Source organism: Galleria mellonella, unplaced genomic scaffold (genome assembly GCF_026898425.1).
Source record: "Galleria mellonella isolate WM207_F2 unplaced genomic scaffold, CSIRO_AGI_GalMel_v1 utg117, whole genome shotgun sequence".
NCBI classification, from domain to species: Eukaryota; Metazoa; Arthropoda; class Insecta; order Lepidoptera; family Pyralidae; genus Galleria; species Galleria mellonella.
The window spans coordinates 2,857,933-2,883,271 of NW_026441980.1; the positions used below are offsets into that span (position 1 = coordinate 2,857,933).

Consider the following 25,339-nt stretch of genomic DNA (forward strand, 5'->3'; position numbering starts at 1 on the left):
TTTTCCCATTTCTTCGTGCTTCTGCGGATTGTTCTCTTTCTAGAGACCATCAATCAAAAAATATTCCAACATGGATTTTTTCGTTACACGTAGAGTGACTTAGAAATTCTTCATAATACTGAAAACCATGTTTCGATTCCCATGGGTCGTAACAAACAACACACGAATGTTGGATACTTATTTAACACTGAACACGAATATTTACGAAAAACCTGACCCATATAACCACAAACATCGTATTTTATTATCAGTATGGTCGTAAAATCATGATTATTGTCCTCGCACCAGAATTTTTATGGGCACGGCTCGCAGAACCTTTATTGGTATGGACAAGTACATTTTACTTCGCAAAAAAAAAACAGTTACCACAAGTAACGAAACCATGATTACGATAAACAATTTTTCGTAAGCACATCAGTTTGAAGAAAATATTTTGATGTAGAATGCGGAATTGTGAAACAGATTTTGCTTCGCTACAAACTGTTTGCTCCAACCAAACTGGAAGTATATCTTTTCAGGTAATAAAAATCCAAATCGGTTTATAAATGTTAAGGTAACAAACACACAAAATACAACCTTCTTTCAGGGATGAGAATTATCAAAATATGTTTAAAATTGCGACGTAATTGCGTGATGTAGCAATAAAATATTTACGAAATATGAACCTTCTTTTGGTAATCTCTTAAAAATACCTTTATGGAACAATAGAATATTTACTCTGTACAAACATACTTATTCATATTATAAATGTGAAAGTGAGTTTGTTTTTTTTTGTTACCTTATAACGGCTTAACCAATCGCTATGAAATTTAGTATACACGTACAATATGGCATGGAGAAGGATTTTTGACTACGATAGTCAATAAACATATCTCGATCACGCGGACAAAGTAACAGGTAAAAGGTAGTTTTATACTATAATTTTAACACATGATATAGCTGGTAAAAGCTTATTACTAATAATAAGAATACCATTGGACGTTTTATACAACGCCATCTAGTTCCAAACTAAGCTGAGCTTGTACTACGGGTGGTATATGTCTAGTTACTAACATTTATACCCATAAAAGTCAACCTTTGAAGGCAACCGTTGTCGAATAATTGTTTATACTTCTTATGGAAGTTCCCTTATAAAGAATTACTCGGTGCTGGGTAATCATTAAAATGTTTTATATATTCTTATTTATTTATTTTAATGCTGAATGCATGTGCTTAATATATAGTTTTACAATGTTCTTATGAAAAGTAAACACTACTAAATTTAATACGCTATTGTTTAATTATAAAATCTACGTGTATGTATTATATTAGACATGATTACTTACTTTTCAACCGAGTACCGAAGGGTATCTTTTCTGGGAATCGTACCTATAATAATTTTAATAAGATTGCAGCCTTATTTGTGCAACAAATTTCACGTTATAGAAGTAAAAAAAAAATTCTTTAACAAAAAATTGACTTTAATTACATTTCGTTTTATTTACTTATTTATTCATTAGTATATGTATGTGTACAAGACGGACTGGATGCTAAAAACATTCTCTCCCAGTCAACCTTAGGGAAGTGTTAGAATACTCGAACAAGATACTAGTAATAATTTATATACTTACACGTATATAAGACATATGTTCTATATTATACACAAAGATGACAATAGTAGATAATACAAAATGCAGTATAGTGAATACGAACATAAACATATTTGATGTTTATTTAATAGTTTTTGGATAAAGAAATATATGAAAGATTTTTTCACTATTTCTAATTTGCTACTATGTGTTTTTACTCTACCACTCTGTTCGGTAAGAGCAGTGCATAAAAACTGCACCAATGGAGCCGTGTCGGACATATTTATTTTTAGTGCGACAGAAATATCTTATATGTGTCTATCGTTCTCGATGCGTCCGCAACGGAAGGGAAGTACATTAGTGATTGCATAGTAGGTACTATGGCTATTATATACAGAACATGTGCCTCTTAATTGTGGTCCCAGTATAGAATAAGCCACTATTTTCTTTCTCATGGGTGTCGTAAAAGGCAACCAAAGAAATTTAATGGTCGAGGAATGGGTTGCAACGTTCCTCTTAAAATATCACCAAAACCACCCCTTGCCCCCCACCCCGCTATGTTATAAAAAATACATTACTAAAAATGAACTTAGTAGAATAATAAGGTTTTGTGTTAATTGATGAGGGCTGATATTTAGGTTATATTAGTTCTAGAAACGAAAAAGTAACATAAAAATTAAAATTATAAAAAAAAGTTATCAATTTATGCCAGTGTCATAGAAAGTAACAAAGGTTTTTACCTTTTTGCATCGAAGCGTAAAAAAAGTAACGGCAAAACAAAAATAAAAGAATTTGTTTAACTCAACGAAGATGGATGGGTTCACTTTCTCAGGGATGGCAAATAACGAATAGGACTGTAATTCCCTTTGCTTTTATAAGTTTGTAACCGAATGACCAAAAAGAAATCGTCAAATGTTATATCAACACGTCTGCCTTAATACCCGTCGAGCGAACGACGAACGAAGCTGATGGCGAAAACTAGACGATAATATTGACATATGACTTATCATTTTAGTTTAACAATTAAATCCATCTACAAGTTTCTACATTTTGTACATAACAATGGCAACATACAAAATGTATTATGGTCGACCCAGTATACTCTGTTATATCCATGGTGTTCATCTCAATAGACGAAAGTTACCACTTTACATCAGTTACCTAACTTCACATCAGCTTTTCTGTCATTCTAAGTTACATAAAAAATTAAAATACAGGTGAAGCGTAATCAGTGAAGCAGTGGAAATATTATTTTTAAAACTTATGTTAATTTTTAATCCGATGTCTATATAGTTCCCTTATATGTCTTAATCCCCCCCTCCCCCACCCCGACAAAAATTATCACCAGGGACCCGCTAACCATACTCCAAAGTAGGAACGTTATATTTATTCTTAAAATTACTCCCGGACACCGTTCGTCGCTTAAAAAAAAAGTATTACCATATTATATATATTGTAGTATTACATAGTATCTATATACAAAAAAAATAGTAAGTCTGGCGTTATTGGCCCAGCAGTAGCACTCAAGTGGATTAAATCATTAATAATTTAGTATTTGATCATTCTAAATAAAGAAATTTCTCCTATATTATTCTCAAGAAATATGAAGCTACATCACTTTAGTGGTTCCATAAAATGTGTGTATTTTATTTTGTTTTTATACATATTTATATCGGTTTATGAAAGGTAAGGTAAAAGCTTTACATAAATAAGATCTAATATTAATGGTCTTTACTGACAATTAAAGAGAATCGAATCTAAAATCTTATCAAAAAATACTTAATCACTTCTCATGTTCTGCACTACATCTTCTGTCTTTCGTCTAGTTTTACATAGAATTATAATTATCTACTATATTTTTATAATTTAAATACATTTTTGAAGACTTGAGGTTCCCAAAATGAATTTATAATTCTTTTGTTCAATTAATTTAAAACTAATACGGAACTTTTTTCATAATCACCTATAAAATCTCCTATCATACATACATACGCACACGCCCATGCTCATGCACGCACGCACGCATGCACACACGCACGCACGCACGCACGCACGTACGCACGCACACATGCACACACACATGCATTCGCGCATATACACACACACACGCATACATTCGATTTAAAAACTTTCTATTTTTTAAAGAAATTGAAAAAATAATTCTTCAAAGACACCACAATGTTCTACTTTATTTATTGCCAAGAGTAAACTTACCGCCGGAAAACCCAGCACCGTGCAAGGAATATTAAGAGAGATAAGATCACTAGGAACTTTTGTTTCCGCAATATGTTAAAAGCTGATGTTAACACACAATGAAAGGCAACGGAATCCTATATGTAACAGATACGATTACGCGAGCATACAATTACGTGAATATTGGACCGCAAGACACAGGATACTTGTGATCGTAATCAACCAATCGATCATACCTATAGAACAGGACTGGCCGACTTGATTAGATCCAAGATCTACTGTTTACTGACGAAACCCTATGCGATCTACCAATTACATACTTTTTGAAATCTCAAATGAAACAACATAGTTCAGCGGGTCTACCATAAAAAGAAATTCCGAAATTTCAGACTCAATTTCGTGTTTTTGTTTATACCAAAATCGGACCAATAAATGGGCTTTAACATTTCGTTCGCCATACATCCTATCGTAAATGTCCAAAGGAACAATATTTTAATATTTCCAAACGGCGTTTATTATTTAATTTTAACATCAAATTTGTGTTTCGTTTGGCTCCGAAATTTCAGAACACATTTCATGGTAAGCCCCCAGTACACACTTATGTAGTATTGCAGTATTTTTTATTTTATTAAAAGGAAAAACATAAAACTGAAAATTATTCCTAGTAACTACTTATTTATATTAGTGTGAGCATTGCGTCTGAGCATCTTCCGCTAGATTAGCAAAATATTATATTTTTTTGCTTTGCCACGATCGACTGGACTAATAGATCAAGTGGTTCGCCACCCCTGCTATAGAATTAATGAATGTTTAATTTAAATATAAAGTGTTTTTACATTAAAAAACAAAAATAAAGAATAAAAAGATTAAGTACATACTAAAAGTTATGAGTAAATTACCACGTACTAAATGTTCAGCTTTTGCAGTAATTACTAAACCCTTTAGATGCATGATCTGAATGCATTTAGTGTATGTGTAACAATACATACAGGATACATGTTCTCTATGAAAAAAATATGAAAGGTCGTCAAAATATACAAGCAAGAACTCAAAAACGAAAGTAATACGAGTTGATTTTGCTTCATCTATGTACTTGAATCAATGTTATTATTTTCAAGTGATTTCGAAAAAAGGTTCTCGATTCGTCGGAATCTTTATATATATATATATATATATATATATATATATATATATATATATATATATATATATATATATATATATATATATATATATATAATATATAAAGATACTCCCAATTACTCGTAGACGTCTAAATATATTCGGAAAATTCTTTTTTTTTTATCTGAAAGGACTTTTATATTGTAGTTTAGTTTTTAAGTCTTTATAGGATTAAGTCTATTAGATTTTTTAAATTAAAATATTCGATGTTATCTTTTATTCACGTATACATATACGTACGTACCAGCTTAGCCGTTGCACGTCGACCCATCGGGATCTTTATACCATCATTTCATAGATCTTATGTGATACCCCGTGGTTTAAGATATCTATAGTCCTCTGGCTCTGGATAAGCCGTTCCCAGTAGACTCATACTTGCCAACGAATCGCAATATATTCGTTGCCAGGATTGAAGTAGTTTTTTTGTGGAATACAATTTTATTAACCCCTTTTTTTAAAGTCGGTTCTAAAACTATCAATTATTTATACACCGTTGAAATAATAACAGAAGTAAACTGATAACACTATCAGCAAGTGCCAAGCATCGATGTTGTGAATACAAAAATACATAAATTATTGTTAACTGGCAATGAACTAAAACAATGGAGCGTTTACGTAGTTTAGAGGTAGACAGTTCAACAACACTAACGTCTTTCAATTTAACCGTCTTTAAAGTGAACCGTATTCAAAATGAAGATATGATAAGAATGAAGATACGCGATATGTTTGCCAATTCTCCAGAAAAAAAAAAATATGAATTAATTATTATCATAGGCCTCTCCCATAAAAGGGGTTTTGCCAATAGTTACCACACGTGGCTGTCGGGTTGGTAACGACTGTTGCCTATCTCTAGACTGTTAAGTTCCTTTAGTCGCCTCTTACGACAACCGCGGGAAAGGAATAGGTGACACATTCTATGTCGGATCCACATGGCAACGCGGCGTACATGATTAATGTCGTTTTCTGTTAGCGAGAGCAGTATATACTTGTACACTATTTAATGATACTTTATATTCACTGTACGTTGCCCTTTGCCCCCCATAAATTATCTCGCAATCCCCTTTTTGATACCATTTAAAGACTCCTCGAACCCATAATGTGGGACCGTGCGAAAGCTGTGATAGGATCGCTCTTGACCCTATTTGGCATAGCATTACCGTAGTGGAGACGGGTGAAAATGAACCCTTATTACGCCCGCCGGATAACAGCTTTGAGGCTCGTGCAATTATAGAAAGACGAACACTTGATCTTCAGGAACCTCTGAGTTTACCGTAGTATCCGTTACAAAAACTTAAACTTGGTTCATAGTTTATAGGATTGCGCGTCTCTAAGTGATTGTCTGCGAATTTCTATGAGGTTAAACAAATACATTACATTTAACAAATTTTAATGTGATACTCATGTTTCATTAATTTATTAGTTATATATATATATATATATATATATATATATATATATATATACATATATACATATAGTTGTACAGTTTTTAACCTAAAACATTCTATAGTTTATCCTCTTAAAACATCTCCAAAGTATAACTGCGATTGCCAACCCGCCTGCCAGGGGGGAAAGGGATTGTTAGTAATGGAAACTAAAAATCCCATTGCTAGCAATATACCTAACCAGGTCGACCTCCACGCATGTCTATGGCATAAGTCCGCCTTTGTATATAATAAAACTTTAGAGGTCGTTCCCGTTAGTCCCGAGGATAGTTAAACAGCTTAGTACATAACCTACTTAAGTAAAGTCATTTTGAAAAAAAAAGCAAAAAGTGAGAACGACACTTCATTTGTTAATTTTGTCCCAGTATTCCCAAACGTAATAAATAGGTAGGTACATACTCCGATACATACTAAACAAGATAAACAAATACCCCACGGACAAAGTCGCGGGCATCAGCTAGTATTAAATATTTTTAATGTGTCCAATGTAAATTAATGTATAATAAAGATTTTACAATACAATTTATATACCAAGCAAAATATAAAACTTGATAAAGAAGAAGCAATACAGATTAATAAAATAATCAAGGTTTATATTATTAATTCTGATAATTTATCTGTTCTCCTTTAACCAAAGGTTGTCTGTAAGAGATTGCCCTAGCGATAAGACCGCCTTTTGTACCATTATATATGTTTTTTAATCTGTAATTTATATAACTGTATTTCATTTGAATTATTCAATTGTCATTGTATATTTTTATGTTTCTGGTGCAGTAAAGATTTAAATAAATAAAAAAAATCCCGTGACCATCTGTTTTTAAATTTAATTTGAACAGACCCTACGTGCTACAAAACGACACTTTTAATTTGAACGGAACCCCAAAACGTTAAATTCAACACATACTCAACGACTTTTATTTAGAACTAGTTTTAGTATCTAAATTCATTGTATAGATAAATCCAATTGTACGTTATTAATATAATAACTTAGATTAGTTGGAGTCCATCCAGAAAGTGCATTTGTACTATTATTGAAAAACTCCATTCCACATCCGATTCTTTATTATATACGAATACTAATGTTAATAATATTATAAACTAGTTTTCACCTTCGACTTTGTCCATATATTCTATTTATGAACTGTCTCTAATTGGCAGTCTTAGGCCAGACAGAGACCTATGTCCAGCAGTAGACGGATAATGGCTGAAATGATGATGATGATGAATACTAATGTTAATAATATTATAAACTAGTTTTCACCTTCGACTTTGTCCATATATTCTATTTATGAATTATCTCTAATGGGCAGTCTTAGGCCAGTCAGAGGCCTATGTCCAGCAGTAGACGGATAATGGCTGAAATGATGATGATGATGAATAGTAATGTTAATAATATTATAAACTAGTTTTCACCTTCGACTTTGTCCATATATTCTATTTATGAACTGTCTCTAATGGGCAGTCTTAGGCCAGACAGAGACCTATGTCCAGCAGTAGACGGATAATGGCTGAAATGATGATGATGATGAATAGTAATGTTAATAATATTATAAACTAGTTTTCACCTTCGACTTTGTCCATATATTCTATTTATGAATTATCTCTAATGGGCAGTCTTAGGCCAGTCAGAGGCCTATGTCCAGCAGTAGACGGATAATGGCTGAAATGATGATGATGATGAATAGTAATGTTAATAATATTATAAACTAGTTTTCACCTTCGACTTTGTCCATATATTCTATTTATGAACTGTCTCTAATGGGCAGTCTTAGGCCAGTCAGAGGCCTATGTCCAGCAGTAGACGGATAATGGCTGAAATGATGATGATGATGAATAGTAATGTTAATAATGTTATAAACTAGTTTTCACCTTCGACTTTGTCCATATATTCTATTTATGAATTATCTCTAATGGGCAGTCTTAGGCCAGACAGAGGCCTATGTCCAGCAGTAGACGGATAATGGCTGAAATGATGATGATGATGAATAGTAATGTTAATAATATTATGAACTTGTTTTTACCTTTATCCATTTTTTGTCTTTGACAAATGTCACTTTGTCCATGATCCAAGATATACAGTTGTGGGTTCAATTCCTGGGAAATACAGACGTTTATATACATGAGTTTGTATTGTTTTATGATTTCCTTATTTTGTGTGTATTGATAGGAAAAAAATAAGTATTTCTATTAAATGTCTCTAACTGGCAGTCTATAAGGGAGGCCTATGTCCAGCAGTGAACGGATAATGGCTGAAATGATGATGATTGTCAACTGTCTAGTTCCCAATGTGCAAACTGTATTTAATGAAGAACTAGATGTCGCTACCTAATATCCAGTGGTATTTATTATTATTTTATTATATATGATCTAAGAGTGAACCCCATATTTTCCGGTGAAAGTCGTTTACGTAAAAAACACATCAGAATAACTAACACGGCAATCAAATATAATTCACGCTCATTATCATATAAATTGTGTTTCTTTGATCAAGACTGCATGGTGTAATTTAGATTCTTTATATATTATTAGTTGCCCATTTATCGTTGGTACACTGCGGATCTTTTATCTAATACGTATAATGTATGTAATGCTTTAATTGCAAAACAAACAAAACCAAATGCAATTTGCTTAACTTTCCATATATAAATGTCTTACAGACGCAATTTTCATCTTTAAACGAATTAATTGCGACTTTAGTGGATTTTTATACAGTAACCTCCTTGTTCATAAAAAGAAAAACCTACAAACCTATTTTAACTACTACACTGTTTTGTCACTTTCTTTGAAATTGGGAATTTAGTACGAAAGAAAGGGACAACATAGTTCAATAGCTAAAACAGGTTAATGCGAGGTTATTATGAATAAAGGGTTTTTTTGTGTTTTTTAATGGATGATAATGGAATAGTAATCCTGCGTGCGCTAACTGGCAGGGCATCAGTGAGGGATGACAAATGAGGATGCAAATGCAGATCAATTAGTCCATTGTGATGAATACACACCTGGAATTCAGCAGCTGGTTTTCTGGGGGGTTGTATTGCTAGCAATGGGACTAGTAGCCCGTATAATTAACAATCCCTTCAACCCTGCATAAAGTGTTAAGTATATATTTGTAACACATACAGACATGAAACGTCCATCTTGTAATTTCACTATTATATCCTACCCTCAAAATTGAAATAACTATACAATCACTCATCATATATCAAATAAATAATCAATAGATACATAAGAAAGACCCAAGCAGACAAATTTTGTACAAATCCTTCTAACATTCAAAATGATCAAATGATGAACTCCCGATAAGTCACAACTCAAATAAGAAAAAAAGAAGAAAAGAAATAAGAAATTATGTTATAAATTTAAAATAGCAACTATTACGTTTTTTGCGGGTTCTTCTTAGCAGATAACAACATTCCGTACTCATAGAAAAATACTATTTAAAAGAACTCGTAAACAAGATATTATATGTTTTTTGACTAAAATGTTTCACCTCTGTATCCTGTAATTTGACTATATCATCATCATCATCATATCAGCCTTTAACTGTCCACTGCTAAACATAAGCCTCCCCCTTGGGGGGTTTTGCCAGTAATTGCCACGCTTGGCAGGCGGATTGGCAACCACAGTCAGGCTTTAGAGATTTTTAAAAGGGACGCTGATGCTCATCCCTCACCTTCCCTTAGTCGGCTTTTACGACACCCACGGAAAAGGCAGAGGTGGACTATACTATGCCGGGACTACATGTCCATATGTCACCCTTCAAACTGAAATATAAGTATGCAATTACTGCTGTTTCACAGGAGCAAATTTTACAGAGCAAAGATTAGTAAGATTCAAGCAGACGACTTTTGTACAAAGTCATTTGAAACATTTTAAACGAATTTTCTCCCAATGGTAAGAAATCTCGTTCAAAATACTCAAATGATGGGTCTCGATAGCGGTGGTCCTTCTAATGTGCCCGACCAGCGAAGTATCAAAGACTCGTTAGGTCGTGTCAAGTGGCGGATCGACCGAATACTTCGCTCGTAGGCGTAGTATACTGTTAGCCGTGTACGGTTAGCAGATTAATGTTAGTAACGAATAAAATTAAATACGCTCCAATGCTAATAAATATGCCCACGACTCTAATCTCTAATGGGCAGAGCTATTTTGACGACTCACGTTGCGGGCAACGCGTCGTGCGATTCGTCAAGCGTTTTTAATAGCCCATTAGTTAAAGAAGCTGGTTTTAGCATACTTACCCCCCTTTATTCTTAAAATGAAAAGTCATTTTTCTTTCAAATTGAGAATTTAGCGCAGATGAGAAAGACAAAACACTTCAATGACTAAAATAGGTTTTAGCGTTTTTATGAATTAGGCAGTAGGTCTCTAAAACTTTGCAATAGGATAAAATTAATTACAAAGCTCCCCATTTTCTTTTTTATGGGACTTAGAATGGCAGACGAGCTGACAATCCACTTGATAGAAACCTGTAATTATGATTTATAGTCAAAAGTAGCACCGTGGACATCCCAGAATACTCTGTTGTATAGTTCTGCCCTAGAATAGGCCATCCCTTCCTTTCCAGTGAGTGTTGTAGGGAAGGGAACTCTTTGAAGGGAGGGACTCTTTAAACATCACCAAATCTAACTGCGATTGCCAATCCGCCTGCCAAGCGTGGTAACTACTGGCAAAATCCTTCCTATTAGAGAGGCCTATGTTCAGTACAGTTACTCTGTGATGGGCATCACAGAGTAAATGATGAAATGATGGTGATATTGATGCCTATACACGACGGTTGCCATTTTCCACAAGACGAACCCTCAACTTGTTTGCCATTCTAAGTATCATAAGAAATATGTGAAATTCATACTGATTGAATAAATATATTATTATGAAAAGAATTTGCACGTTTCGGTAATTCTTTTATAGTTAATTATTTTTTAAATAATTTAAATTATAAAAAGTAAAAGTTTCAAAAGTCATAATTATAATATTATTAAAATGGCAAAATAGATTAATGAAATGCAACAATAATGTACCATATGGCCAACTATAACCCTTTAAATAGAAAGTGGGATGATTTTATCACTTCATAATGTTTATTCTGATGTTTATGTTTGGATCTGTTTCCTGCCAAATATAACTTGAATTCCTTTAAGAGAGGCGTGAAAAAGTGTTTATATAAGTCGGCATAGTGTGGACCGCAGATTAATAAGTAATAATAGTTTATTTCCAAGTGAATGATATATGTAGGTTAGATGTGCAATCCTACTTTGGACCTACAACCCACATAAATAGATTAATTACACAATACATAATTACACTATCATGTGACTATAAGGTTAATATCGTGCTAGTATAGAAAAAAAAATTAAAATGCTTCTGACCGTACATACTTACGGAGCAAGAAGTGTTTGGCGATTGAATTAGGCAGGTTTCTTGTCTGTTTACCAAAATGTGGGAGTCAGTAACGGCAACGTACTAACTGAAGAATGTAAATATTGTAACAACAAAAAAAAGATCACTATACATATTATTTGCATATAAAATACAGAAATTCACTCTTAAATGTATTTTTCCGAATTCTTATTATGCGTTATTCTATATTTTTTGGTCAGTTTTAAATCGAGTGCCATATTTTTTTTAATAGTCTTTACACCCGTGTTTACCCAACATTACTATTTATTTTATCACATTTGAAGTATTTGCTACTTGTTGTAAAGAAATAACTACTTGTAGACTTAAGATTCTGTATTCATAATTCAAATATTTTCAAATTACAATCAATTTCAAAATCTTGTAATTCATAACAGTCTATTGTCATGTGTGGAGTCGCTTTTTTGCTGAGCAGTATGTATGAAACATCTCAACCGTTGATCCAATACTATTACCAAAAATCCATCAAACTGTTTAGGCTACACATTGCCCTAATGTACTCATACACTTGAAATGCAGTACCCTCCTTTCTTCGGAAGTCGGGTTAAAAGGTGTTAAAAGCTTTCATTAAATTGTTATCTCCCTTTTAGTTGATTTTATAAGACGCAAAAATGTGCTAAGTGAAGATAAAAATGAAGGTACATCTACAGAGGTGATTATAGTAATGCAAATTAAACGGTTTTTTGTCACTCTCGTTCTTTTTGCTTTCTTCATGAATAAATTTATTTTAATTACGTTTTTATTATATAAATTAACAAGACTCTATCTATCTGACATTCCCTGTAAAATACGTTTAATTTTTTAATTTATATTGCAAAGATATATATATATATATATATATATATATATATATATATATATACTTTCAAAATGAAGAAATTTTCGCTAATTCTGTTCTCACCCTCTCTCTACGACTCGATTATCGTTCAAAAAGAAAATGCACCGCCCTCACTACATTGCAGCCACACACATTTACGCGTGTTCAAATTAGGGTTTCCAATTTCGATTCGATTTAATCTAAGATCTAATTTCTGAATATCAATATTCGATTTCATGGCTGGATTATTTTTAAGATATGTCAATTTAAAGATCAATGCAAAAATTAACAAATCCAGATTGATCTAATCCTTACCTATCCAATTCTTATATAATTATGCGTCATTCTCTTTCTAGTTTTTAAAAGTCCATATGTTCATGAAAATTTTAAACTGATTTTCTTGATATCGATCTTCTGAATGTTGATTTTCTCTTGAATCGATATATTCCAATTCGAATCGATTCAAATTTTTCGACTGATGTTTGTTGACCTAATGTTGGAAACCCTATAACTAGAACAAACCCTTATGTTTATGTAGTAGTGATGACCGTGGATTATGCCGTTTTTCTATACAGTGTGCATGCTTGTATTGAAAAAGCTTTCATATGTCACGCCACGCATATTTTTGTTATCGACATCGATAACGGATTTTGACCTTAGGCTCCCTCATGGCCCCTCCGGCATCCCTCAGTCCCCAGTCATCTGGGTCTGACAACTAATACAAATGACAACCTAAGCCGTCCCCAGCTTATTCCACCCACAATACTCCCCCATCACGACCCTTCATAGGGAGCGAGCAGAATTGATGACGCCCCATTTGCAGACGTGATGGGAAATGGATTGAAATAACACGTTGGCACAGGTAATGGGATTTTATGTCGCATTAGTGTTTTTAACCGACTTCGAAAAGGTATATTGCGATTAGAATATATTTTGTTTGAATATAGTTTGTCAGGGTGAAAATACCCTACGCTAACGTTTCGTCGAGGCACCAGTGAGGAATAAATAGGTGAGATTGAAAAGGCAGATTTACTAGCCCATCGTGATGAATGCACCTGAAATTCAACACGGTGGATTCCAAGGAGGACCACGTGGAGGTCGACCTGACAGGGTGTATTGCTAGCAATGGGACTGGTAGTCCTCATTACTAAAACTCTCTTCAATTTATGACACACCAGTCGAGGCACCAGTGGAAGATAATAGGTGAGAATGAATGCAGGTCAGTTGGCCCACTATGATAAATTCGACAAGAATTAAACATGATGGTTTTCAGGGGGGACCGCGTGGAGGTCGACCTGGCTGGGTGTATTGCTAGCAATGGGACTGGTAGTCCTCATTACTAACAATCCCTTTCCCCCCGGCGCAGTAGTATTGGCGTGATAACGGAACAAGCATAAAAGAAATATAATATACCTAAAAAAAAATTTCTTAAACATTCTCCATGTACACACTGTCTTCTTACAATTTTACTGTATTATTAAGATAAGATAAGGTGATATTGACACTAATAGCCATCTATCTCTGTCTATACGTACGATATTGACACTGAGAATTGTTCTACTAATATGTAAAGTCATCTTAGCGGTTGACTTGTCTGCACTCTGCATATTTTAAAGCATCCTTGGACTTGAGTTCATTGACGCTTGTCTACGTCGACTTCTATGAATGCTGTCAAATTAAATAATAGCTTTTTTTATACTACTTAGAATAGCAAACAAGCTGACAGCCCGCCTGATGGAAAGTGGTAACCGTCGCCTATAGACATGAGCAGTACCATGGACATAACAGAGTATACTGTTTCGCCCATGATACACCCCATACGTTGCCATTCCTGAGGACTCAGATGTTATTCCTCTGTACCCAGTAAATTCACGCCATATCCCCCCCCCCCCCCCTTCAAACCGAAATACAGCCATGCAAACACAACTGCTTCACGGTTGAAACACGAATGGGACAGAGGTACCCAAGCAATCGACTTTTGTACAAAGTCTCCCTCTGGTAGATAGTAGCTTGTTATTCAGTTCATGAATTCAATATATATTTTTTATGCAACTTGAATGGTAAGTCAATATAGATACGTACGTGCAGTTGTTTATCTACAACCATTTTCAATTTTTTACCGCTTTATTACATGTCTATTTTGCCAAAGGTTGACTGGGAGAGAATACTATATGTTATTAAGTACCCCTTTCGTACCAAATATTTATTTGTAATGTCAATAAAGAATAAACAAATAGCTAACAAGCTGACGGTCCACCTGATGGAAAGTAGTAGGAACAGTACCACGGACAATAAAGTGTACTGTGTCGCCCATGATACCCTTCATGCATTGCTTTTCCTGAAGACTAGGGTGTTACGCCTCTGAACCCTGTAATCCCATTGCCATATTCCACTCTCAAACCCAAACACTTCCATGTAAACACGACTGCTTCATAGTATAAATACAAACGGGACAGGGATACCCAAGCAGACAAATTTTGTACAAAATCTCTCTTTAATAATATTTATAGGATACTTTTCCTATTTATTTTTACTTTATATTCTTTAGATAATTATTATAAATATGACATTAAGATAAAGGAATTTTAAAGTGTTAATTTAGTTACAAACAAAAAAGAGGCAGATGTTTTTTATTGATACAACTTAAAAAGCAGGGAAATTAAAAGAAAAAAATAGTGTCTATATACATATGTAAACGGGTAATAAAGTCACTCAAATAAAAAATGAACATAAGTTTTAAATATAAAAAATATTGAAACGCATTCGTATATACATATATCCTTAATTCATACATTTTATAAAAAGAAAGATGACCTATGTTTACGTATGAAACAAAGGTACTCAAGTAGACAAATTATGCAAAGCCTCTCTGATCTCTAGCCCCTATACTCAATCGTTACCACTTACGTATCTGTTAGTATTACGCCCTTAACGCAAAGTGCCATTTAAATTCATCGTGTTATACGAAATTAACCGTATTACGATTACCTTAAAATTGTCTTTTAACTCCCTAACATAAATAGATACTCTTTATTGTTTCCTCCAAAAGATTATAATAGTAAACTTATATGTATATATATGTATGTATATATGTTTGTAAATGATAATATTTATATAATAGTGCGCCACTTACCCTTTGTCTTTTTCTCAATGCCCACCCAAAGGTTGTCTGGAAGAGATTGCTTAGCGATAAGGCCGCCTTTTGTATCACATCTCATTAATATTTACTGTATTTGTTATTTTTCTTTTTACTTGATGCAATAAAGTGTAAGATTAATAAATAGTAAACTTATTATAGATACAAACAATTACAAGAAATAATGACAGTGAAAAAAACAATGAGTGATCTTATCACTAAAAGCGATCTCTTCCAGACAACCTTTGGATGGAGAGGAATAATTATAAACTTGAAATTTGATCGAAGGCACGATGAAAACTCTATCATTTCTAAATATAGAGATATAATAATAATGTAAATATATATCCCTGCTTAATATAAGAATATATATTCCCGATATTACTTAATTGTATCACCCTAGTGTCCATTGATGCCTGTCTATATGCGAAACATTAGAGATGACGCTCCAATACTTATAATCATTCGACAACTAATTTCTCGAAGCGTTGTTTATTTGCAAAACTAATACGTTGACCATATTATGTAAAACTAATCGCGCCTCGCATATTTATTAGCTTGAATTTTATATCAGCCTCGAACGAACGTGCGTCGTGTACTCGTATTCAGAATACGTAATCTAGTAGTGGAGATGATTATGTGTTTATCTCGTCATTCATGAATCACTGACTTGTGTATTTTTTTTTTTTAATTTTTTAAGCGACTTCCAAAAGTAGGTTTATCTACGCTATTTGCAATGTAAAACAAGCTAAACATCCACTTTATGGTTATTGTCGGATATAGACATGAACAGAACCATAGTCGTCCTATTGATATAATAAACGCGAATGCTTGTAACGATGGATGCATGGGTGTTTGGTACTTCTTCACGCAAAAACTACGAGACGAATTTGAATGTAATGTAGTATACGAATAGGTTATATAGTCCCTTAGCACATAGAATACTTTTTGCATTGAGCCACGCTAGCGGAGCCATGGAATATAACTATTGTAGTTCCAGCATGTCCCCCTGGAATCCTTCATGATAAATTCGTCGAATTCGTCACGATGGTACCCCGCCAGTGTATACCGATAGCGCAGGCTGGGTAATCATTCCATTATAATGTATTAAAAAAAGAAATATGCCCGGACGTTTAAAAGATTGCTAAGATATAGAAACATAATAAAGAGAGCAAATCAAAACATAGCCACCGGCACTCGAAACGGTTGTCTAGAAATCTAGAAATCCGATCTAGTCTGGAACACGTCTCGGCCTACTTACACGTAGATCTTCATAAATACTCACATTGTTTACAAGCTAACTACATAGAAAATTGCATGTAGCGGTCTCCAAATTATGAACTCTTAATATCTTTACGATCTATTGAGTTCCTAATACACTGCTTTGTTATACTAATTTAATTTGTTTAACAGCTATATAGAAATATAGCTGTTAAGAGATCAGAGGGAGACTTTGTATAAAAGTCGTTTGCTTTGGTACCTCTGTACCATTCGTGTTTCTACCTTGAAGCATTTGTGTTTGCATAACTGTGTTTCGATTTGAAGGGTGGGATATGGTAGTGAATTTACATGGTACAGAGGAATAACACCTGAGTCCTCAGGAATGGCAACGCATGGGGGTATCATGGGCGAAACAGTATATGTTATGTCCCTGGTACTACTCATGTCTATAGACGACGGTTACCACTTTCCATCAGGTGGGCCGTCAACTTGTTTGCCATTCTAAGTTGTGTAAAAAAATAACAGCTATATATACAATTGTCATCTATATTCCTAGAGATACATATGTATGACTTTAAAAGAAAAAATATCGGTTTGTATTTTTTTTTTTATATTATTTGTTATTTTATTTTGTATTTTGGCCATGAATTCTCGTGTTGATTTAAATTATAATAGGATTGAATTTGTAGTCTTTTTTTTAATGCAAGGATGAGGAAGACTGACGTTACATATGGAGCATTTGACTTCGTCAATTCTCTCTAATTTTATCCAAATAAAACCGTTAAATATAGTTTAACAGTAAAAACGCAACAAACAATACTTTTTTTTATTTTTTAACTCCATTACTTCTGAACCGAAAAAGGAAATATATATTCATTGGTCCCATAGGAATTTTATGAAAATCGATTTAATAGTTTAGTTTTTACTCGTAGATCAAAATAACTGGTTTTTATTGTTGTTTTAAATTCTTTTTTGTACATGTTACATAATTTTGCAAAATATAATAATTTTATTTATAATTATATATAAATAATTATAATACTAAATAGGGCACGTTTCTAAATACCATATATTCTAATATTATTTGTCATAATAAATTACAATAAGTAAAACTTTACATTTATCATTATACAAAATGATAATACAATGGAGTATTTATTGCACTCTTATTACACTCCCCTAATTGCCTCATCCAATTTGATTTTCACTTAATGTCCATTATTTTGACTTAAAGATCCTTTTATTGCACTGAAGTTAAGCTTAAATACACTTAACTAATCCAGACGGGTGTCTATTAAAACACGACGGGTTAATGACGTCAAGGGAATCTAATTAATTCTCATCATGAAGACGGGACACATATACACATACTTTGCGGTTACATACCACCCACGCTGTTGTCTCTGCTGATACTATTAAATTAAAGTCATTGAATGATTTAAATATCTTTGGGAAAAAATTGAAATCATTATTGCTAGAGAGGTGTCTATACTCATTTGACGAATTCTTACTATTATAAATTTAAATATATATGTTATTTGTGTTAAGAGATGACTTTAAATTTACTTTAATTTTTGTTTTTATGCTTAATTTTTGTGTTTCGGTTTGTAGAGTGGCATATGGCGTGAATTTATAGGCTACAGAGGAATAACACCTGAGTCCTTAGGAATGGCAACACATGGGGGGTATCATGGGCACATAAGAGTATACTCTGTTATGTCCATGCTATTGCTCATGGCTATAGGTGACGGTTACCACTTTTCATCAGGTGGGCCGTCAGCTTGTTTGTCATTCTACGTTGTATAAAAAAAAAATTCATGTACTGTATGTATTTTATTATACCTACTATGACATTCAAATACAAATTGTAATAATAAATAGAATAAAAAAAATTATAACGTAATGAGCATATATGAGTGTTTCATAAATAAAATATAGATTTGATCAATTATAGTGGTAAACAAATCGGTAGATACGTTTTCACTATCATACACTTGAAACAGAATGAGATAAAAACATCTGCCATTATCTAAACTATCGGTAATAAAAAAAAATCTAAAGGAATGTTGCACTATTCTGTGAAAGTTACAATTTATTTAATGATATTCTGAAATGAATTTTCTGTTTCTAAAAAAAATAGCGAAGTCAATAATGACAAAATATACCAATAGAAATTATTCATAGACACATTATTGAAAATATGTGCCAGTAAATTTTAGTTCCGTAAAGAAAAACAGTTCAACCATTACAAAACTAATGTGGAGCTAATACAAATATAAATTCATTCGATTACAGTAAGAATTTTCAAAATCGTTTAAGAACTGACCATGAATAGCGAAACTCTACAAAAAAAAAACAAACTGTAAACCTCTTTCGTGGTCGCTTGATTACTGAATTTTACTCATAAGTCGTGATGAGTGACATTTGCCAAATCCTAACCACATTAGGTTGTCACTCTACAAACTGTTTTTAGCTAAATAATGTGAAAATGTAAACAAATTAAACCAACAATAAGATAGCCTGCTGATATCTAATATATATATATATATATATATATATATATATATATTCGTATTTTAGATATTTGTTGCTCGGTTTCTCATAAGACAAGGTATTCTAATTTGAGGATCAAGCGATTTGTATTGTAAGGCACTTATTTATTTATTATTTTAAATCAAAGATTTTAAATTAAATTTTTATAAATTTTTATATATATAGTAAAAAATAGATTAATTGTATCCATGTTGCGATTCGTCATTAATTTCAATTAAAAAGAGTTTCTGTAATAATTCCAGCAAAACTAGGTTACCTTTTAATTCTTCAATATGAAAATAAATATGGAATTGACGGTTTCCATGCTATCGTATGCTTCGTAAGAAAGTCGCGTTTATAGTGAAAAGAATGCGGGGGAGTGACAACACCATCCTTAAAATGATAGCTCAGTATGTCCATGCATCTGTGATGAAGCATTTCGTCAGGTCGATGCCTAAAATACAACATAACCATGCCTTGGTAGGGGGAAAGGTATTGTTAAAAATGGGGTCTATTTGACCCATTGCTATCAATACGCCCTATCAGGTCGACCTCCACGCGGTTTCCTCTGGAAACCATCGTATTTAATTCTAATGGAATTCGTCACGTCAAGCTAACTGAACTGCCTTTCATCCTCACCTATTAGCCCTCACTGGTGCCCCGTCAGCGTATACCGATAGCGCAGGATATAAAAAGATTGATGAATGTGGAAGAAGCGAAAGAGGTTTGTTTGAATCGAAGCATTTGGCGTTTCATTGTTTCTGCCTACCCTAATGGGAGACAGGCGTGACAGATATGTATGTATGTATGAATTGACCTCCCTCTATTGGGGGAGTATGCCAGAGACGCTGCTACTAATCCCTCGACCATTAAGAAAAAAAAACTCTCGTTTAATAAACATACCTATAAATATACCTGAGTTTTTTTTTTATTTTATTGTATGTTCTTTTTTTTTTTCAGGTGACACACAAGACTTCAGACAAGGTGATGGTCCTAAAAATGAACCAGCAACGGGCGAACCGGCCCAACATGCTCCGGGAGGTGCAGCTCATGAACAAGCTCAAACACCCCAACATCCTAGGGTAAGTTTCCATATCTTCTACTTCCGTAGCCTTCTACTTCTTTTTTGTTTTATAATATTGACGTCGCCATTTTTCTTTGCGGATAAAAATCTGCTTGTAAATACTGCTGCTTCGGTGTTCTAAATTCAAAATTTTAAATCTGTTGCGTCTATCTAACATCTAGTTCACTATCTATTATTTTAATTCCTTTCAAAATAAAAACAAGGAGGGAAACAAATCATTATTTTATCACAAATTTGCTAAGTTTTTTGTGCAGCAATTGCATGTTATATATTCCAAAACTTATTATATCCGTTTTGTTCTACTAGTAGAATAACTAGTTCTATTAGTAAGAAAGAAAGGAGAAGGAAATTATATTGCATACGGATTGTTCAACGGTTTCGTTGCACAATTTTTTTTTTTTATAACAAATTAAGATATCTCTTCGCATTTCAAAAATTTACTAGTATATATTTCCAATACAGAAATAAATACATTTGATATAACATATAAGAAATATTACTCTAGACAATTGGAAGAAGATTATGATTTGTTGGTTTGCAACTAGACGTAGCTGCATATATCTAAGGCCATAATAATAATATTACACTTAAATAACTACTACACTGTAATATAAATAATACTTTTTTTTATCCCAATATACTTCAAAGAAAATGAGCACTTGTGCTTATCGTAGTGATTGTGAAATATAAAGTTATAGTTGAGTTAAAGACTAAATCATCTGATCCAGTGTTTTAATCATGTAGGATTGTTATTTAGTTAATAAATTAGTATTTCAAAGACTCTTGTCTCATGTATCTAATATCGGTAACATACGGAAGAAAAAATAAAGATGTATAATTTATTGAGTTGTGCAATAGCTACTAATGTTTGTAAATTAAATTTCGATGTATATTTGATGATGTATCATAATTAATATATAATCTGAGAATTAATGTTAGAGCGCATTTGCGGACGAATCCTTTCTAAAGTAAAATAACAAGGTCGCCATAATATTAGTAATTATTTATCGTTTGTAAAAATGTAACGACGTAAAATAAAATATGAAACAGATACATTTAAATCCAAATTATAAACAAAACTATTAATCTCACTTATTTTATTGTTTGTACTTTATATATATATATATATATATATATATATATATATATATAAGATTTATTCTTATTTTATTTTTAAAATGAGTACATTTTAAAATAAGAATGAATCACATCGACAGACAACATAAATTTTCAAAAATACTAAATTTATAATTACGATTGTGTTCCACAAAAACACTGACTTCAGTCGTGCCAAAATGAATTGCTTTAATTTAAAAACTAAACTACTGAACCGATTCTGATAAAATTTCTATGAGACTAATCTGTAAGTATATCCTTTCAACGAATTTTTGAGGTAACAAATATATAAAAAAACCCAACAGTAATCAAAAACTTCCTTCTTTTTAAAGTTGATAATTGGAATATTTGAAAAAAGAAAATATTGTTTGAATTTAGAACGCAAAACCGTGTGTCCACAACTAAATTATCCAATAATCAGAAGAAAAACAATGATATCTATTATAATTAAATTAACATGAGATCAACATGGGAATAAACAGTGTATTAACATATAGTTTGCAGAAATAAAACTACAGTGTTTATTCGCATATTTAAAGTTTACACAAATAACTCGGAGCCAGAATAAAGTTGTCAATTTATGAGTTTTAATTAATTATTCCAAAGTAGTTAGTAGTTATTTATCATCGATTTAATGTCATAGTCCAGTGATAACCTACTCCGACACAGAAAACAATGTGGTACCCCTGGAAACTTTCGTGTTGAATTCCAGGTGTATTCATCACGATAGACTAACTGACCTACCTTTTCATTCTCACCCGTCATCCCTTGCTGAAGCTCCCCCAACGTATACCGATAGCGCAAGCGGTATTACCATTCCATTGTCATTCATTATTAAAAAAAACACGTCACAGTTCGTTTTTGATTCTCGATTATTCACAAAGAAAATGACATAATAAAAAGTTACTGTCTGCCCACATCCGCCTTATTCTTCGGATTTTGCATTGTGCGACTTCTAGCTCTACCCAAAAATAATATACGTAATGAATGCAAAACGTTTTGACGCGATCCCAGAGGTTTATAGAACCGATACAACATCGTAACCTTCAATAAAAGAGCATTTTCCTTTTTAAAAGGCCTGCAACACGCTTTCAATTGCTCTGATGTTCATGGACGGCGGTAGTTACTTACCATCAGATGAGCCGCAACCTCGTTTGCCCCGTGTTTTATAAAAAAAATTGTTGTGACGACCAAGCAACTGAAGGCTTCCTGGAAGGAATGCTTCCAATCATAGTAAGTGCATTGCTAGCCAAGGAGAATATTTTGAAGGGGATTAATTTAAAACTGATATAAGCTTATTACTTTTTCAAAATAGAATTATTCATCATTTTTTTATCACACCTCGTATGCTCTGGGAAATGCAGGATGTTGAGTCTTATTTTGATCACAACGGGAACAGTCGACAAATGCCTCTAACTACCCTTTTAGAGATTATAGTCGAATGCATCTATATTTTTGTCGTCGACATTGCCGTGTTTAATGTATTTAAAAATGATCATCTAAAGACAAATTCCAAGGTTTATCATTGTGTAATTAATGTAAGATAATGGCTTCGCGTGCATCAGGTTATTAAGACTTAATTACAAAGATAATACAATAATCAACAACATATACCCACACACACACAATGCACATGAAAAATTTACTTATGTGTATATATATGTAGGTATATATGAGTGTGAGTGCGTACTTGCGAGCGTGCGTGCATGCGTGCGTGCGTGCGTGCGTGCGTGTGTGTGTGTGTGTGTGTGTGTGTGTGTGTGTGTGTGTGTGTGTGTGTGTGTGTGTGTGTGTGTGTGTGCGTGTGCGTGTGCGTGCCTGCGTGCGTGCGTGCGTGCGGCCGTAGGAGCGTGTGTGTATGTTTTACTTATATAAATGACGATGACAGTGGTACACGTTAAAGCAGTAAGACAAATGATTTGTTCCGTTTGTAACATAACATTGTATCTTGTACTTCATGAATAAATTAATAAAAGAAAAAAAAAACTTAATTCATTATCAATGTTTTTTTATACCACTGGCAATGACAAACGGCTCGCCTGATAAAAAGTGTCAATTGTCAAATATTATTAATCTGTGTAACGAATTTCATTTTAATCCGTTCAGCTATTTAAACGTTATTGAATTACATTTGTTAATTAACTTAAACTTTGATATTACATACTACTACGTGTAAGAATATTGCTTTTTTACCAATATCAAAAATTTCTAAGCGGTATTTACAAATCATTATCATATCAGCCGTTAACTGTCCACCGCTGAACATAAGCCTTCCCCTTGAGGAATTTGCCAGTAGTTGCCACGCTTGGCAGGCGGATTGGCAACCGCAGTTAGGCCTAGCAGGTGGTTTAAGAGGGATGCTCCTGCCCATCCCTCGCCCTTCCTTAGTCGCCTCTTTCGACACCCACGGGAAAGCAAGGAGTGTGCTGTTCTATGCGAGGACCACACCGCTAACGGGATTTCAAATATCAAAACAAAAATCGAAACTGGCAACCCTGGTTGGATGAAATGATTATTCTTCTTTTCAGTTTAAAATAACAAACCTATTTATATTATAAATGCAAAAATTTGCGTGTATGGATAGATGGATAAATGTTTGTTACTGGGGGGAAAGGGGTTGTTAGTAATGGAGACTGAGAATCCCATTGCTAGCAATATACCCAACCAGGTAACCTCCTCGCGGTTCTCCCTGGAAACTATCATGGTTAATTCCTGACGAATTCATCATAATGGGCTAACTGGCCCGTTTTCATTCTCATCTATCACCCTTCACTGGTGCTCCGCCAGCGAATCCCGTTAGCGCAGGCGGGGTTACCACACCATTTTCACCCATCAAAAAAAAAATGTTTGTTACTCTTTCATGCAAAAATTACTGAATGGAATTGAATAAAATTGCATGCAAAGATAGGTTATATCCTAACTTAGCACATAGGAAGATACTTCATGTACGTTACTAATTCACGCAGGTGAAACCGCGGGATACAGCTAGTAACATATAACTAGATCACATATTCATAAAAACATGCACAATTGTATTCTAAATAACAAAAGGGAGATAAGGACAGGACAAGGATTCATTGTTGCATTGCATTATGCGATTTCGTAATACAATAATTACGTAAAACGATAGGAAGAGCATATAAAGACGTTGATGGGAACAAAACACAAAGGCGAGCGACGGAGCGAAACCGCGGATGTGAAGATGAAGGAAGTTGTATAACAATTCACAAGCGGAGGTGGCATACGATTTACGTGCGTTCACCAGGCCTGATTTATGTCACGTGCTGGCTTCTGGACTATTCAATCTTCATATATCCTTCATCCAGTAACTTCGGATCCTTCAAACGTAGCGTGTACTAAGTAGTTTTAATGCACTATACGTTTGCTCCACAGAAAAAAAACAACTTCAGTTATGGCAAAATCAGGTATTTTGATTTAAAAACTAAACTGCTAAATCTAATTAAATTTTGTAAAACGTCAATCTGAAAGTGTATCCTTTCAGATAAAAAAAGAATTTTCAAAATCAGTTATAAATAAACATAACTGACAGAATTATGAAGTAACAAATAAAAATCCTTGAAGTTAAATGTAATAAATTTCCATAATATTATAATTTTTTACTATAAA

General features: G+C 33.3%; 1 protein-coding gene across 1 annotated transcript in view; it reads left to right on the forward strand.

Moving 5' to 3' along the window:
• LOC113511819 (uncharacterized) overlaps positions 1–25,339 on the forward strand; it is a 108,928-nt gene that overhangs the window by 64,660 nt on the left and 18,929 nt on the right. Inside the window, exon 2 of the mRNA XM_052895259.1 lies at positions 20,473–20,594. Coding sequence (XP_052751219.1) covers positions 20,473–20,594 — 122 coding nt within the window. The remainder of the gene's footprint in view (positions 1–20,472; positions 20,595–25,339) is intronic.